This window comes from Wyeomyia smithii, chromosome 3, assembly GCF_029784165.1.
Source record: "Wyeomyia smithii strain HCP4-BCI-WySm-NY-G18 chromosome 3, ASM2978416v1, whole genome shotgun sequence".
Classification (NCBI taxonomy): domain Eukaryota; kingdom Metazoa; phylum Arthropoda; class Insecta; order Diptera; family Culicidae; genus Wyeomyia; species Wyeomyia smithii.
In genome coordinates this window covers 16702938-16722086 of record NC_073696.1, presented here as the reverse complement: position 1 = coordinate 16722086, position 19149 = coordinate 16702938, and the positions used below count along the sequence as shown (strand labels likewise).

General features: G+C 34.6%; 1 protein-coding gene across 1 annotated transcript in view; it reads left to right on the top strand.

Moving 5' to 3' along the window:
* LOC129726439 (uncharacterized) overlaps positions 1-18412 on the top strand; it is a 54616-nt gene extending 36204 nt beyond the window's left edge. Inside the window, exons 4-5 of the mRNA XM_055683131.1 lie at positions 22-369; positions 17161-18412. Of these exons, the coding sequence (XP_055539106.1) occupies positions 22-369; positions 17161-17805 (993 nt within the window). The 3' untranslated portion in view covers positions 17806-18412. The remainder of the gene's footprint in view (positions 1-21; positions 370-17160) is intronic.
* Positions 18413-19149: the final 737 nt, after the last annotated feature.

Here is a 19149-nt window from a genome sequence, read left to right as displayed (position 1 = left end):
AATTTATCACTGCTATTTTAGGTTATTGACGGCCACAAAGTCATAATCAACGACACGTACTACACCAAGAAGACCGACTTCGGAACATCCATTTTCAAGGTTCGTGTGGTCGATGTCAAACCGCTGGATGAAGAAGGTGCTGATAAGCCTTCTACGGATGGTCCAATAGAGACCGGAAACCGTGTGGGAACTGAAGAAGGCAACGAACCGAAAAAACCCGCCGGCACTGATGCCGATGAAGAGAAGAATTCGGCCACAGAGGGTCCCAAACGGGACACCGAATTGGAGTCCAGTGACGAGGAAACAACTCCAGCCGACGAAAGTTTGAATACCATTAACAACGACATCGACAGTGCCAAAAAGGAAGAGGTAAATACTGAAGCTTCAGCGGATAAAGATGTTACTCCTACTACTGATGCTACTGCTGCTACTGATGAGTAAACATCTATCACCTCTCTATCTCTCTTCCGAGGCGCCAAATAGGGTTCAATCAGTATTTCTTTCTTCCAAGAATTGGATTGTACTATAATTCCTAACTACTCAAGTATAGTCGTTTTCTCGAAATAACATTCCACCCTTAACAGCACGAAACAAACCAAAAAGCATGCCCTACATCCATCCTTGCATCTTTCTTGAACACTTTCTGTGATTCTGCCGCTCTGATTTTTCCTGTTGCAGTAGCGACCGATGTAAATATACGATCTATTGTTAATCGCCTCACTTTCATCCCTCAAGCCCAAAAAGCTGGCAAACTGATGGACAATTGCGACGGTAACCCGTGCCTAGGTTCGCAGTTTTAGCCATCCTGAGGTTCAAAAACAACTGATAAATCTTCTGTAAACATGAAATAGATTCGACCATTCATCACAACTTGATGGCTAGTGAATTGAGTATCGATACAACAACCTAACCTAACCATAATGAACAAAACAAAGTTAGATAAAATCTAGTACGGGCTGGTATAAAGAGGAATATATTTCTCAAAACAAAAACTTCGCCCATTGTATAACTTGTTCCGTCGGTCACGAGTAACGATGTGATGACTATTTTCAACAGATGATATCATTTTTTTATGTAAATAAACGATACTGTTACAGAAATTAACACGATTAATTTTTTAACCCGTCCCTACCGCTTTCGTGTTTTTTGGCGAGTCTAATTCTAACGCATTGACACCCCACTTTTTTTTCTCTACTACGCGTACAAATAATTTGCATGCCTGTACATATGATTTTGCGCGGGTAAGTATTGTAATCGAGTAGTTTTGGGTCTATCAAAAGAGACGGCTATTTAATATCAAATAATCACAATTAATCTTAGTGTTTATAGTTTCTTTAACAATAATCAATATTTTTTCTTACTTGCTTTTCTTGCCTGCAAGAAACAGAATTTCGAACGTAAATCTACTACTGTACAGTTGTTTATTCCATAGTATATTCTCAATTCAATTCAATTGAAGAATATTCTCTTATGTTCTATTGTCGGTTTATTGGAATTATATCTGTTCATCAAAAATATATCAAGTTTGCAAAAAGTTTTTCTTTACGCAGAGTTTCAAAAACGTTCTACGCTATTTTTTTACCGTTATGTACTCAGCAGAGCACCCGGGTACCTTTTCAGATTTTATCGCTTAAAAAAACAAGGATAACCTCAACTTAGCCAGCTGAATCATATGGAATGCTCCTAACTAGTAGAAATAAACCATTTTCCATTATCAGACTGTTTTTAGCAGCTTAGAATTTTTTTACCCCATAAGTACTCGGCAGGGTACCCGGGACCTTACAAAATGAAATGCTTCTTGCTTTTTCATTTTTTGTGCGATTTTCGATCTTGGCCTATCAAAAGATTGGAAAATATGTCTACTTTTAGAATCCGGGACCGACATGAACCTGTGACCACATCTGGTGCCTGTTAATCCGGATCTTCAGGAGAATGTACCGAAAGACGAAGTAGTACATTTTTCAATAAAACCGAACAAAATTGGTTTCAAAGTTCCCGAAATCACTCCACGAGTTGATTTTCATTCATTTTGAGTCCATCTGATAAGTTGTCCGAAATGGCTATTTCGGAGCAGATTCCAGGTCTTGAACATGGTCCCGGAGATCCGAATTTACGAGAACCATATGGGGCCAATGGCTCTCAAGGTCCCGTATACTAAAAATAGACAAATTATCCAATCTTTTGATGGGTCAAGAGCGAAAATCGGTCAAGAATTGAAGAAGTAGGAAGCATTTCATTTTGGAGGGTACCTGGGTACCCTGCCGAGTACTTACGTGTGTTAAAATTGCCGAGGATTGACGGTTAAATATTGCTGCAATATTTGTGAAAAAAAAATGAATTTTCAATCGTATTCAGGGTGCTCGTTTCATAATATACTGCCACAATTATAACACATAATAAACACTTACTGTTATTCTACGCGTAACAGTTCAGAAGAGATATTATAATAATAGAATAACTGTAGGTAGAACCTGTGTCCTGCAATTTTTTCTTTTCGATAGAAAAATGGATTCTTCTTTCTTGCCTGCATTCAAAATTTAGGAAAATTTAGGCTGTACATTTTTCGATTCAACAACTTCCAAACGGATTTTAAATGTTGTTTAAATTTTACCACTTAAAGTTTCACAATTTGTTATATTCATGTTACTTAATATCTCCAATTTTCGTATGCCAATAGTCAAAGTTTCATTTCCTATTAATGACACTGGCTAAATGCTTTAATATGTTGTAAAACCCACCCAAGTACATGAAGAAAATACAGTAGATTAATGGCACCAAAAAATCCAATCTCCGTGGAAAAAGAAGATCTTCCAGGCTAGAATAAATTGCATTCACGAGTGTCTTTACATTAATTTCACGACCTGCTAATTAATGTAGTCTGTGGATAACGCCTGCATTGCTGTAATAATAAAATAACTCAAACTGTTTAGCCAGTGCTGCCAGTTTTTAATTCGTAGTGGTGATATCAAAAAATCAAAAAGTGGTGGAAAATATTCAGTGTAAGAAGTAATCTTCTCGGGTGTCAACAAAGTATGTTACATCAGTTCGAAGTGAGTTGCATTAAAATTTGTTTCATTTTGGATCACTCTTTTGGAGGTTAGCTATAAATATCTACACCTTGATACAACACCAAAATTTTTAGGTCTTATAGCTTTAAAATTCTCGCTCAGAATGAATTCTCTGAAAGAGTTTAAATTTTTATGCAGGCCTCTCCATTTGTACATTATATATGGTAAAATCACCGGTTTTGGTCGTAGTATGAAAAGTCTGAGAGATATACAGCTTTCGAAACGAATTTTTGTTACTGAAACAGTTGAACGAGTGAATCATATGATTTCACCAATATTTTCCATCAAAATTCAGTTCAAATAAGAAAGAGATTTTATTCTGTATGTATGTTTTCTAATTAAGAAGCTCATCTAGGCTTCTATTTCAGCCACAGTACACTGAGATCTTTTTTCCCGGGGGTTGCTTTCCTCCATTACCTAAAAACGTTACAAGTTATCGAATACATTCCAATGATATTCTTCGTTTTAAGCTAAAAGTAATCATAATTTCGTTAAAAAAAAACCTAAATTAATCCACCTAGCGGTCAGACTCAGCCTTTCTCATTCAAACTTATTATTTGTAAAAAAAGATTTACATGAATGCTTAAATCCAATAAATGTTTATCCACTCTTTGGGTTCTAAAATATTGATGTTGTAATTAAAGTATAAAATATGAAATTTGACGTAATGTTAGTACTTAAGAAATAGCGAAATAGAGGCAATGACTCTTAATTTCGAACAATTTAATCACGAGCGATGCCAGGAACGTTCAAATAGTACGATATCACATTTAAATCATGTTGAGGCAATATATATTGATCGAAGCAGGTAAAGTGTTGAATAGTCTTTGGATTTCTGTTCTTTCTAAAACTTTTAAACAGCATATCAAATTGTTATGAAGTTTGTTATTTGTAAGTTTGAGAGATGACTCATTTGTATGACACTAGTTATGTTCAAATAAGTCGTGTAGTACTTGAGATAATAGACTTTCGTTGTTTTACAAATTAAAACATAACGCTTGCTTAAGCTTGATTACAATCAAATGAAAAGGTAACGTATGGGGCAGCCAAACTTTGAAACCACGTGTTCAATCATAATTCATCAGTTAACCCTTAACTAGCCCGTTCATCTGATATCAATATTGTTCAAATCGGTTGTGTAATTTCTAAGATAATGAAGTTTCGTGATTTTCACATTTCGATACATTACAGACGAAGTTACAGTCCGATTACTGCAAAATTCAATAGGGAGTTATGAGGTAGGTAGACCTTTTAATTGACACTAATTCTGTGGAAATCGGGTCAACCATCTCTAAGAAATATGAGTGAGTCCAAGTAAGTTGTCTTGGAATATGTTTCTTTTCATAGCTGGATTTCACATTTGCAAACATTACAGGCAAAGTAATAATCCGTTTGAAAAAAAAAAATCATTAGGGTCTTATGGGGCAACAAGACCTTTCATATGACACTAATTTTATAAAAATCGGGCCAGCCATCTCTGAGAAACATGAGTGAGATTAAATAGTCTCCAGAACCAAGGATGGAAAAACTCGTATCGCATAACAATCATTCGGGTATCACTTCTGAACGTGCTATTTATAAGCTTTCAATTCTAGCAAACCATCGCTATTAAAAGTTACACATTCTCAAGCTTGCAAGAGACAACTTAGAGCAAAGAAATATATGGTAGATTTCTTTGATGATTTTGTTTCAGTATTGCCTGCTTTAGGCGGAGCGAGCAACATATAGCGAGTGTTTCACGAAAGAATCGTAAACGATTGCACTCAAGCGATCGCAATGATTCTTTCAAATGTTGGTTGCCTGTAGGCGGAATTCGGCTACTCCACGTCGTGCTTTCACCGTGATATACCATGATGATTCTTGGTGATTTCAAGTATCAAATGATAATGCCCCATGCTTCAATTTCCGTAAGCATTGATGATGCCTATTTGCTCCGGCAAGCAAACAATTGAACGTATTCTAACGTTCATTTGGATTCATAATTTTGTATCACTGGCGATAATATCTCAAAGCTTCTCGCAATAATGTTGAATGCAAGTGAACTTGGACACAATAAATACTATCGTGTTTGAATCATTCAGTCTCCTTCTATGGCATTCGGAACTCTTAGAAGCGAAAAACAATCAGCAGCGTTTCTATGGAAACTTGTACGCGAGTGAAAATAGTTGAACGACAACTGATAAATCAAAGAACACATTTGCATGAAATATTGCTAGTGAGTGAACTTTTCCATGCTTGTCCAGAACACGTTTCTTTCCATAACTCCTGAACCACATGTTCAATCTTCATAAAATTCAAAAGTTAAGGGTTTTTATGGTAGCCCGTTCATTTGAAACTAATTTTAATCAAATCAGATGTGTGGTTTCTGAGATATTGATGTTTCGTGATTTTTACACTTTGATACATAACCTCTAAACTAGAAATCAGATTACAATAAAATTCAATAGGGTCTTAAAGGGCAACTAGACCTTTCATTTGCAATTAATTTCATTGAAATCTGTTCGGTCAGACCATTCCTGAGAATAGTGAGTGCGAAAAAAGGTGCACATAAACACGTACACACCCACACACAAACATATACACCTATACATGCTTATATGCAGAAAAAGCTCGATTCGTCTAACTGAGTCGAGTAGTATATGACATTCGGCCGTTTGGATCACTTTTCTACCTTTTAAATAGCCAGTGATCGTTAGGAGGAAGTCAATATGTTAACTTTCATTATGTGATTTCACATTTCCATGAACAACGGACAAAGTTACAATCCGATTGCAATGAAATTCAATAACAACTTATGGGGCAACTAGACCTTTCATTTGACACTAATTTTGTGGAAATCGGTTCAGCCACCTCTTAGAAAAATGAGTGAGTTTGAACTACCGCAGGATAACTTTTTTTACATAACTTTTGAACCATATATTCAATCATTGCGAAATTCAAAAGTTAAGGGTTCTGGAGACAGCCCGATCATTTGAAACCAATTTTATTAAAATCGGTTGTGTGGTTTCTGAGATATTGATGTTTCGTGATTTTTACATTTTGATACATAACCTCTAAACTAAAAATCCGATTACAATGAAATTCAATAGCAACCTATGACGCAACTAGACCTTTCATTTGCAATTAATTTTATGAAAATCGGTCCAGCCATCTCTAAGAAAAATGAGTGAGAAAAAAAAGTTGCACATACATACACACACACACACATACACACATACATACATACATACAGAAAATGTTCAGTTCGTCGAAAGAAGTCGAGTGGTATATGACATTCGGCCATTGGGACCACTTTTATACCTTTGGTTTTTCCAGTGATTGCTATACCTTTCTAGGAGAAAGGCAAAAACCTTTTTTGGGGTAAATAATGAAAATAAAATATTCCGATCGGAGTTTTCCGGATAATCGAATTACAGAAAAAATGTTTAAATTTGCTATTATAGTGAACATAAAATAAATATTTCCTTTTTTTTTTTCATATTTCATGCTTCAATTACAACATCAATATTTTGGAACCCAAAGAGTGAATATACCTTTATTGGATTCAAGCATTCATGTAAATCTGTTTTTACAAATAATAAGTTTGAATGAGAAAGGCTGAGTCTGACCGCTAGGTGGATTAATTTAGGTTTTTCTTTGATTCATTACTAGCTTAGTTCATCATTTTTTACATATTTGATTTGTCTTTATTTACTTTTTGTAACCTCCTTGTCAAATTTTTGGCGTTGTTCAACTATTTGGAATTGTGTGTCATTTTTGCTCTATTTCTACTAATAATTCTCCAGTATCGCATTTATTCTTTTGTTTTTCTGCACTAACGTTTGCGGTAAAAAATGGACCTTTTTACCTTTGTTATACTATTACCACAGACTAACAGACATAACACGTCGAACTAATTTTCAATAAAATCATCGTTCGGATGATTCCAGTACTTTACTTTAATAACACTAGCACCATCTGCTGTCTTGTTCGCGCTGCGTCATGTATTTCGACATCAGCGCCAGCGTTACTGCATGTGTCAAATAGGGAACTACAAAATATGTATGAAATTGCATGACAGCGCCCCAGGCGACGTTCTCGCGCGTTGACTGTTATTCGATTGAAAATGTGAAATGAACGTTCTTTGTGGCGATGGAGCTAGGTTCCAGTGTTACGTCTGTTAGTCTGTGCTATTACCTTTGTTATTAATAACACGGAGAGCCATGTGTTGTATTATGCCAATTTACTCAGATCGACGAAGTGAACAATTTATGTATGTTTGTGTATGTGTGCCAGTACGTATGTATGTTTAAATATGTTGTTTATATGTGTAGTATATCAAAATCGACCCAAAAAACAAAAATAACAAAAAAAAACTCTCTTTACAGAACGCTTATTCCGATTTTGATGTTCGCATGCTCAAATAAAAGCCCCAGAGATCTTTGAAAATCATGCTGAGTGCGATCTTTTATTGGTTGCTTGAACTGTAGAGTTTTGACCAAAGTATCTTTTAGACATGGGATATTTTACTTTCTGGATAATTTTTCTCTTTCACTGCTCTTTCCTCTTCTCTATCCCTCTTTTTTCGTATCGCTATTTATTTCTCAGAGGAAATCAACAATCATGGACAACTTTTCATAATCTTTACACTCTTCGTAGTGCGTCTCACTGGTGTAAATAAATTACCCTTAAGCTTTTTCTTGGAAATTTGAACCAGATTTTAGAAGAAACTGCAATTCTTACTTAGCTCCTATTCTTCCGAAGCTCCCGTCCTCACTTCTTATAAAATATATGCTAAATTGTACGTTGAACTTAGATTTGCTAAGAGTAACAAACATTTACAGCTTTCGGGAGCCAAGCATTGAAGTAAAATCTGATCCGATGCAGATATTTTGAAAAGCTTTACCAAAGATGTATAAACCTATTTACGTACGAATGTGTTAGTGCCACCCGTTGAGCAAAACACAAATAAATCGCTGTTTTGTTTGCAATGCTACGTTCTGAACAGCTGGAAAAAAATTTCAGTTGAATACTTATTTTATGTATTAAATTTGTGACCAGGAATCTAAAGTAGCTGGTGAACGTAATCGGCAAAATTGGGAAAAAGTGTTGAAGCAACTCTACATGGCTATACACGTTTACTAGTGTGCGCAGGTGAAAAGTCACTTATCTCTATGAATGATACAATATGCTCATGTAAGATATAAAAATTACTTTCTTATTTAAGACTAAGTGCAAACAGAGCATCCATGTTATTCCACTTGGTTATCGCAGCAAGATTTAAAAAGTCTTTATTTCGGATTTTTTCATACAGCTTAGGCCTTCGAAAAAAATAATGTTCTTGCCTACACTCTGAAAATCTAAAATTCTCAAAGATCGTGGAGAACCTTCATTTTCAGATAATGCATTTGAGATAGAAATAAATGGACAACTTTCATCAATAGCTATATTTTTTTCCTGTATAATTCTAAACTATATTTCGAGAGCCGGTGTGTAGAAGCTTGCTTCAATTCGAAAAAAAACTTGATGCTGATCCATAAATCTAGGTCCTGCGATTTCTGAAAATAAAGCGAATAAGTAGAACCGCATTAAACTAACATACATGCTTGCTGTTCTAGTGTGAAATCAGCATCATTGTTATCTATTACTGTTTCCCCACGTTCGATTATCTCAAAAAAAAAAAAATTAATTACTTCTAGCCAGCATTTAAAAATTGGTTTGTGATCGAAAATGTACTCCAGTGATAACATTCATATTATTTGCAAAAACCACGTCAAGCTTCAATTCAATGATCGTCTTTGGTTAACTCTCTGAAAACTATCTTTCAAAGTCATTTCATTCATTACTTTTTTTCATACGCGAAAGATGTGTTTTAAATTTGTACAGAACAGCATACAAAAAATTAAAGCATAAAAATAATTAATCACACCATTTCCTAAAATGCTTGAACCTCGTTTCAATAAAATAGCGATCAATCTAGATACCAAAATGCAATATTTAACATTTTGTAAATACACTAAGGTGGTTTCTTACGCGGTTTTTTTACGCGGATTCCGGAATTTACGCGTTTTTTTACGCGGATTCCGGAATTTACGCGGTATTTTTTTTGCGTGGATTTCGGTTTCTCTTCACTCGGATTGCATAATTAACGCAGGTTTTTTTACGCGGATTCCGGAATTAACGCGTTTTTTTTACGCGGCACGTAACCCCCGCGTAAAAAGCGACTTTATTGTAACTAAAAATTGTGTTTTTTAACGCATTTATGATTATTTTTGGCCTAAAACGGAAAACTTGATTGAAATTAAATCGATATCTTGTACCGTTTTTAAGTTATGAAAAAAAAGCAATTCGCGTAAAAAAAAACAAACTGTACTCCGTTTTCGGTTGTCATTTTTTTCTATTTTTTGTCTCATTTCCATTTTAATTTTGTTTTACTGATTTTGGCGTAATCTTTATCTAATTTTCCACATACAGGTCGGACTCGATTATCCGGAGTTTTGAAAAACATTTCGCTCCGGATAATCGAACCTTCCGGATAATCGAGCCATATTTTTTATTTAAATTTTTAATATCTGTCATCTAGAACAGTGAGTTATCTATTATAATAAATTGTGTACAATGCATGTGCCGACGAAAAAAATTAAAAATTATCTTAAGTCTGTTTGTCGGCGTTTGTTATACATATATACGTAATAATAAATTATGTTATATTGATTATCTCGAAGATGTAAATACAAACACTCATATTTTGACGTAGGACTTCGTCTTTGTTTTCTATACTAGATTACACTTTGTGAAAATGAGAATGAAACTGGCAAATGTTGCGTCAGATTTCAAACGGTTATAGCAAGCGAACGACTTAATGCATCTTAGTCATTAATATGTCGGTGGATAGATAAAATGTGTAACAAATTTTTGATATTATGTTCAACATTGTTGCTTTACAATAACATGGACGAAATAAATTCCACTGCCTACTTGTTTTGACTCAACAAAGTGTTTTGGTTTGTTTGTTTTTGTCTAAGCTGCGTGGCCACGCCTTAATGGTAAAAATCTACGCTGAACTCGAAAAAAAAGACTGCGTGTGGAAAATTCAGCTTCAGTTTAGTTTGTTCCACAATAGCGAGTGCGGTGCAGCTGTTAAAGCTTTGCGACATTGAGAAAGGAGAGCTGCATACTTCCAGGCACCGCGGAGCATCTTACCTGTATTCTGCACACGGCAACAACAACAACCATCGTACGCTGCAGGATATTTTGCTGGCACAGCTGCTGGAGGGCACAGCGGAGAGCAAATTTTATACGCGGCCAACAAAATAATCGATGCTACCGGTGGTGCTGTGATCATCAGCATTCTGTAGCATACATTTCGAGCTGAAGATTATGAAATCGGTTCTTTTCAGAACTATAAGATGATGAAGATAAGAGTTATGAGAATTTTCACAACTACTCCTAGTGTGGAATGTTCATCTATTTCTCAATAATCATTTCTACAATAACGACCAGGGCCTATGAATAGTTTATCACAACAAGACATAACCCTCATTTCAAGAATTTTAACTGCTAAATTGAGTGATTTTCCGGTTTAATTGTTTGTTTGTGTTCACTCGAACACCGTTATCAGTCAAATATTAGAAACGAAAATTATTTATTCTAAGAACCAGAGTGATTTGCGCATCGGGAAAGCAAAAACTTTCTTTTGATGCTTATGAAAATCACTCAGTAGTATTGAAGATGTTTTGGTTTGTTTCTCTTTCTTTCTATAAGCTACGTAGCCACGCCTTAATTGCAAAAATCTGCTCTGAACTCGATACAAAAGACTGCGTGTAGAAAATTCAGCTTCAGTTTAGTTTGTTACACATAAGCGAGAGCAGTGCAGCTGTTAAAGGTACGCGACATTGAGAAACGAGAGCTGCTTACGAGTCAACTTCCAGGCACTGCGGAACATGTTACACCTTTATTTTGCATACGGCAGCAACAGTTACCATCGTGCGCTGCAGGATATTTTGCTGGCACAGCTACTGGAGGGCATAGCGGAGAGCAAATTTTATGCGCGGCCAACAAAATATTCATGGTGCGATTATCAGCGTTCTGTAGCACGAATTTCTAACTGAATATTATGGAATCGGTTCTTTTCAAAACTATAGATGCTTGAAGATAAGAGTTATGAGAATTTTCGCAACTACTACTAGTGTAAAATTTTCATGTATTCATGCATCGTTAGTTTTAAAATAACGACTATCTAAAATAAACGGTAGTGTTACCTACGAACAGTTTAGCGCAGCATATAATAATATTTAGTTTAGCATATATTATATATTTAGTCCTACGTCACCATTTCATACAACCCCTAGGGCTGTATACCTTGTAGTATTATATATTGAAAATTGTGAATGCTTTTTGTGCGTTAGAAATGATTTTCAGATAAAAATTAGGTGAACTTTTACATACTCGGTTTGTCGATAAATTTTTTCACTTCAATTACAGGTTTTGCGCTAGAGCTCAAACTATAAAAATGTGAAAAATTATAGTTTTTCAGTCATTTCAGTCAGTGCCTTAGAATATCAATGTTTATTCATGAGTAGATGAATTGAATTAATCTCAGTGTCAGCACACTTATTCTCTGTTGCAGCTCAGTAACCTATGTTCGATGCGACGATGCATGACTATCGTTTCTCATATTCAATGACAGAACAGTGGAATGAATATCAAAGGCCTCGTAATGATATTCAAAGAAGCTTCGGTGATTATCAATAACCAGTTAGGTATAACTGGTCGAATAAGGGTCATTTTGATTTTCACTATTATGATATGATTTTCATTTTTGACGATCAAAATATCAACACGAGTGTTAAAGTTTATCTTCTCGGTGTTCATCGGTTGTTTGGTATCATGAATATCAACGGTCGCATGGGTAGTATGATTATCAATTTTGAATATCATGACAGTGAATATTCTCAGCACTGATTTCAGTTAATTTCGGTTCCCCTATTCAGTTCGAAAGCATGTCAAGAAACTTACTGGGTTTGTTGCTTCAAAACTTGTTTACGGAGAACTTTTTTTAAGTCTCTGAAGGCATTCCGTTCTTTCGAGCTGGCAAAGGGCACCAAAATTCACAAAAACGATTAAAAATTATATTTTTTTATTTATTTTAAGTTTGAAGAAACTTGTGTTGTGTGAAAAATTGGTCAAAAAAGGGGAAAAACTGTCTTAGAGCTAAAACTGGAAAACAAGTTAGCTGTACGTCTAAATAATAATAAAAAAATATTTAATTATAATACACATGACAAAATTAAGAAGAAAAAAAAATTTCAAAAAAGTCATATTTGAAAAGAAATAACAAAAATTACAAAAATAAGAAAAAAACGATCAAGAATCCGCAATTAAAAATAAGATAAAATGGAGACAAACCTAAGTTGAAAATTAGACAAAAAATTATCCGATAGACAAAAGTTTGTTTGTGATATTAGAACGAAACAAAAATTAGTAATAAACAAGACGAAAAGTGAAGAAAATAAGAAATAAAAATAAATCAGGCTGTTCAGAGTAACGTAATTTTAGGGGGGGGAGAAGTCATATTTAACGTTTCCTATCGTTACATAGGGGGGAGGGAGTCTGAAATCCAGATTTTTAGCGTTACGTAATTTGTGTACGGCGCCTAAGACAAAAGCTTAACAAAAATGGATAACAAAGAAAATTAATACAACACTAAGCAAAGAGCAAAAATTAAATCAAATTCAGAAAAAATTATGTCAAAAATGATCAGAATTAGACAAAATATGATAAAAATAAGTTTGACAGCTACAAACAGAGTCAAAAATGAGACAAGAATTAGACCAAATTGTAACAAAAGTTATTCAAAATTACCAAAAATACATTAAATAAAATATAAAAAAAAACATGAATTAACAAAACCAAAAAAAAATGAGATAAAAATCAGATAAAACTGAGCGAAAACTAGTCGAAAATCAAACAAAAATGACTAGAATGGGACTACATAGAGACAAAAATAATAAAAACATATATTTGACAGAATCATAGTTCGACGTAAACAAGACAAACATGAGATAAAGTTGTAACAAAAAGGGAGGAAAAATTAAACCAAAATATAAAAAATGAGGAAAAAATAAAGCAAAAATAAGACAAATATAAGACAACAACTAGCTTAAAATGGGTCGGAAATGAGAAAACAATAAATCAAATATGCATCAGAAAAAAAATGACAGTGGCGGAAATAAAAAAAACTAGACAAACAAAAGCATTGTTTTGACCAACAATAATTATTTCAATTTGTTGTTGGTCATAACTATGCTATAATTGAAAATCAGACAAAAATGGGACAAATATACGACAAAAATAAAAAAGACAGAAAAAAACAAGTGCGAAAATAACACAAAGTTGTAACGAAATAGATAAGGATATGACAAAAATGTTTACAAATGAATAAGTGAGCTTGAAATAAAACGAAAACAATACAATAATCAATTGAAAACAAGTTGAAAATAAGACAAAAATTATATAAAAATGATAAAAAAAAATCGAAAAGGACACAAAAACTTAACCAAAATATAGCAAAACAAAATGACAAAATAGATAAAATTAAGTAACACGTAAAAAATATTCAAAAATCAGACAAAAATGACAAGAATGGGTCAAAAAAAGAATAAGAATTGGTGGAAAATAAGAAAAATGGTTACAGAAGAAACGAAAACGAAACAAAAGTGCAGAAGAACAAAAGAAAAAATGAGTTTTAGAAAAAATAAATTGAGAACAATTAGTCGAAAATCAAGATAAAATGACAAAAGAATGGGCAAAAATAAGACAAAAACCAAAAGAATTAAACAAAGTTTAAAACAAGAGGGGAATGAGACTACGTGGTCCCAAAAATGATAAATAGAGCTGGAAAGAGAACAGAAACAAGACAAAAATTGGAAACTGATTTAGTTTCAAATTAGTCAATAATTAGAACAAAAATAAGAAAAAAAATACAAAAGAGGACAAAAAATAGCAGGATAAAAAGCGAAAACAAAAAACTTAAAGCAAAATGATGCAAAAATGGGACAACAAGTAGTTTTGAGCGAGACAAATATTTATTTAATAGGTCCGAAGTGTTAAATATTGCGAAAGTATACAGGAACTTAAAAAAAACAAAAATGTGATAAAAATAAAACGAAAATAAACCAACATGGGATAAAAAGAACGAAAACAAAACCAATGTACCAAAAAAAAATGAGATAAAATCATAACAAAATGGAGAAACATCAGTCTAAATCAGACAAAAATGACACAAGAATGGGACGAGAATAAGATGGGAATATGAAAGGTATAGTTAAACAACAAAAAAAAAAAAATTACAAGAATGAAATTGTGGTAACAATTAAGTTGGGCATAAAACAAAAAAAGAGACAATCTCTAGTTGAAAATAAGTCTCAAAGACGAACAAAAATGTTACAAAAAATGAGAGAAAAAATAAATAAGATAATCCGAAAAACAGAGGCGAAAAAATACAGAGTCATAAAACAGACAGGAATGAGACAACTTGTAGCTAGACGAACATGAAGATAAAACAAACCCTTCAGACTGCAAACGAAGAAATAAAACAAAAATACGACAAATATAAGACAACAATTATTTTGAAATTGAGCTGATACAAATTTCGAATTCTTTTTATTTCCAAGGTTATCAAAGTTAGCAAAGGGGGTGGCAAGAATTATTAACACCGAGACGAAAAAAAAGAAATATCTTTGATCAAAGTTTGTGTGCAAGTTATGACGTTTGTAACTTGCACTTAAATAATTGTTGAAAAATAACGCTTTATTATTATTATTTATTTATTTCACTTGCCTTTTGACGACACTCTCGCCGTCACTGGACTTGGTTGTTGCTAAATAAAGCATTTATACTGTCGGAAAACCAATAAAATGAGCAAAACGGTCTGAGCTTTTTTTTTCTTCCCCTTCCAATATTCAAGATTTTTGAAGAGGGAGGGGGGGGGCATAAAATGGAAATAAAATTTGTAACGGCCTTAGTCGTAAATAAGATAAAACTCACACAAAAACGAGAGAAAATAAAACATAATGAAGCATGAAAATTGAACAAAGAAAACGACAAAAACATAGGCAATAAACCAAAATAATGCAAAAATTATACAAAAATTAACTAAAGCGAAAACAAAAATTTAATGAATATGTCAAATATTTTGAATGCATCAAAAATAACCAAGGAGATGGAAATGAGACAGAAATGGAATTAGAATTGAACAAAAACAAAACAATAGTGCGAAAAAACAAAAAAAAATGCGACAAAATTATGTTGAAATGGAGAAACATTAGTCGAAATAGGGCAAAAATGACAAAAGATTCCAAATAGTTAAACACGGCCAATAATTTGATTAGAATATGGCAAAAATTAAATAAAGACAAATCAAACATGTAAAAATGACATGTAAAAATGATAAACTAAGCTAGTAATGAAACGATAAAATGGAATGAAAAAGTAGAAAAAATAGTTGAAAATACAGGTCGGACTCGATTATCCGGGGGCTCGATAAACCGGGGCTCGATTATCCGGAGGAAATGATTCGATTATCCGGAGTATTTTTTGTTTCTGTATTTCAATAACGTACTTTTGTCTTCCGGGTCATTGGGACGTTCGGGGTTGTTCATAATTGTAGCGGTAAAAGCCCCGTTCCGCTTAGACAGTTCGTTTTTAGCAGCTTACTCGTCATTCCTTCAACCAATTCTTACTCAATAACCTCCAAAATCAAGGTATTATGGTTTTTTGATGCCAATAAGAACAACCGCTATTGGTAAACCGGCTTAGGAATTAAATTAGGAACATATTCCTGTATTATAATGGCCATGATCATTGCAGTACTTAGAACCACAAGCGGGCCTGTCTTGGTTCTGTTCCGGATACTCTCGGATTATTGAACCAAAACTCATCAAGCAAAATTAATAACAACTTGAAATCCGCAAAGCAGTCCATATTGAGCGTCTAGGTCGTTATAGGTCACTCAAGAAATGGAAAAATACTACAAGGTATACAGCCCTAGGGGTTGTATGAAATGGTGACGTAGGACTAAATATATAATATATGCTAAACTAAATATTATTATATGCTGCGCTAAACTGTTCATAGGTAACACTACCGTTTATTTTAGATAGTCGTTATTTTAAAACTAACGATGCATGAATACATGAAAATTTTACACTAGTAGTAGTTGCGAAAATTCTCATAACTCTTATCTTCAAGCATCTATAGTTCTGAAAAGAACCGATTCCATAATATTCAGTTAGAAATTCGTTCTACAGAACGCTGATAATCGCACCATGAATATTTTGTTGGCCGCGCATAAAATTTGCTCTCCGCTGTGCCCTCCAGTAGCTGTGCCAGCAAAATATCCTGCAGCGTACGATGGTAACTGTTGCTGCCGTATGCAAAATAAAGGTGTAACATGTTCCGCAGTGCCTGGAAGTTGACTCGTATGCAGCTCTCGTTTCTCAATGTCGCGTACCTTTAACAGCTGCACCGCTCTCGCTATTGTGGAACAAACTAAACTGAAGCTGAATTTTCCACACGCAGTCTTTTGTATCGAGTTCAGCGTAGATTTTTACCGCGCGTGGCCACGCAGCTTAGACAAAGACAAACAAACCAAAACACTTTGTTGAGTCAAAATATGTAGGCAGTGGAATTTATTTCGTCCATGTTATTGTTATCTGTGCTTGGGAAGCAAGCCAAGAACAAGGGAAATGTATGGGAAAGCTTGACCTTGGAACTTTTCTCTTTTTTCCACCATTAAGCAATAAAGCAACAATGTTGAACATAATATCAAAAAATTGTTACACATTTTATCTATCCACCGACATATAAATGACTAAGATGCATTAAGTCGTTTGCTCGCTATAACCGTTTGAAATCTGTCGCAACATTTGCCAGTTTCATTCTCATTTTCACAAAGTGTAATCTAGTATAGAAAACAACACGTAGTCCTACGTCAAAAAACTGCTGAATATCCATAACAAATTCAAATTAATGCAATAAATTAAGTTGTGAAAAATTCTCATATATTTTCTCTCAACATGTAACTACGGTATCCAACATCGAATCATTCCAGGTTTTGGAATCCTTACCGCTATCAGAAGTGAATTCCGTCCCTTTGGAATCGCAGGAACGCAATATGTTGCGCCACAACTACATCTACAAGAGTCGAGAGGACGCCGAATCCACCGAGAATACCGACGATGATGTATTCTCTCCGGACGAATGGAAACAGTACCACGACGAGCGTAAAAGAATCACCGTTCCGGTGTACAACAGACCGAATCGATTCCCAACCACGAACCAGCACCAATTTGATGCCGCTGGAACCGATTCCTCAAATCCGACCGTGATCGATCTCTCGAATGACATTGCCATCAACTATCTGCCAGCGAACGAGGCAATTCCGCTCCATCCGGACGTGGAAGTCTTCGCACCGGTCCGGCGCCGACGTCCGGCTCAACAAGATCCGATGCAGCCCTTCCCGGTGCCGTTTCCTACATTCCCGCAACCTTACCCAGGCGGTAATCGCTATCCGGTGTCGTTTCCCAACCAGTTTGCCCCTAATCAGTATCCCCAAGGACCGGGCTTTCCCGGTGGTCAGATTGTTCCACTTTTTCCCACACCTACCGAGGGGCAGTTTCTGGTGCGACGACCCGCAAATTTGATGATGGGTCTACCATCGAGGTTTCCTGTCGGTTTTCGTGAGGTGAGGCCTTGAGTCAATGATGACCAGACTGGTTAGGTTTCGGTTAACTGTGGAGTATTTATTGTGTAGATTTAATAATTTATTTATTTATTTGTAGTTGTAAAAGTAGAAGTTCTAATAGCTAAGTGTTATAATCTCACGTAAACCAAAGATCAGTTCAAAACTGCTAACATTGATTACTGGGAGCACTGAAAATAACAGCATTTTTTGAATATTATTTATTTATTTAATAATTTAGGACGACATCAAAATAAAGTTTTTGCTATGTGACAGACTTCATGAATTGATAAACTATTTGCTCAATGTTTGTAACGAAGGTAAAATTCGCATAGCTGTAAAAAATTGTGGAGATTATAACGCAAGAGAAGAATTGGGAAACATTCGCTAGAATAGAATTAGGTTGTTGCATTTACATGTCGACTGTAGCGGTATTCAGCACCTTGTGTTTAATAAGATTGACTGAAATTACTAAACTAAACATTTTTCAGTACTGATTGGTCATTATAGTTTTCCATGCCACTGTCTAGAAGAAGATTTTCGACTCCAGAGTCTAATTATTTTTGATGATTAAAGTTAACATTGTCAACATGTATAATAAATTATTCAATAGGACAAAATATTCTCATGCGTTTTCAACAGAAATGTGAACAAAACTTGGAAAAGAAACAATTCCAGATAAAACATCGATTGCAATTCCGGGGAGTAAACAAAATTGTCGAATTGAAACAAATTTGGAGAACAAATAAATAATGTTTACTCAATCTTTGTCTAATATTTACATCAATGAAACCTTCAGAGCCTAAGCTGATGTGAAAGTATCCAAAACGAAACTGGTAATAAATGTACAAGGATGCACTGTAAACACATTTTACTAAGCTACTTTCAAGTGAGATATTACTTGCTCTATCACAAGCTGTCATCAGTAAAGCAATTAACATCGTTTTCTGTTTGTTTTATCATGGAACATCATACTTCTCTCTTTACCAATCAATTACATGGGCGCTATCATCTACCACCCGAAAGTAAACTATTTATTCTACGAAGTAATGACGGAAATTATCACTTCTCTACCGTGGCTGGGTACCATAATAGAGAAGGTTTTTTACTTCCTCACTTTCTTCCGACATCCCTCAAGCGATTCCGCTTCTGGGTCACCATTTTTGTTCGTCATCATCGTAGAAAACCCTTACGAATCGTCGCTCTAGACCGAGCAAGAAAAACCAAAGACGAACAAGGAAACGTTTTCCAGCGGGTGTTTGTTCAGTATTAGCAATTGCTATTTGTCTTTTAATCTTTAATAAATAAAGCAATTATTTTCCATTCTCGCTTCCAGTTCAAATGTTTGGTGTCTGGAAG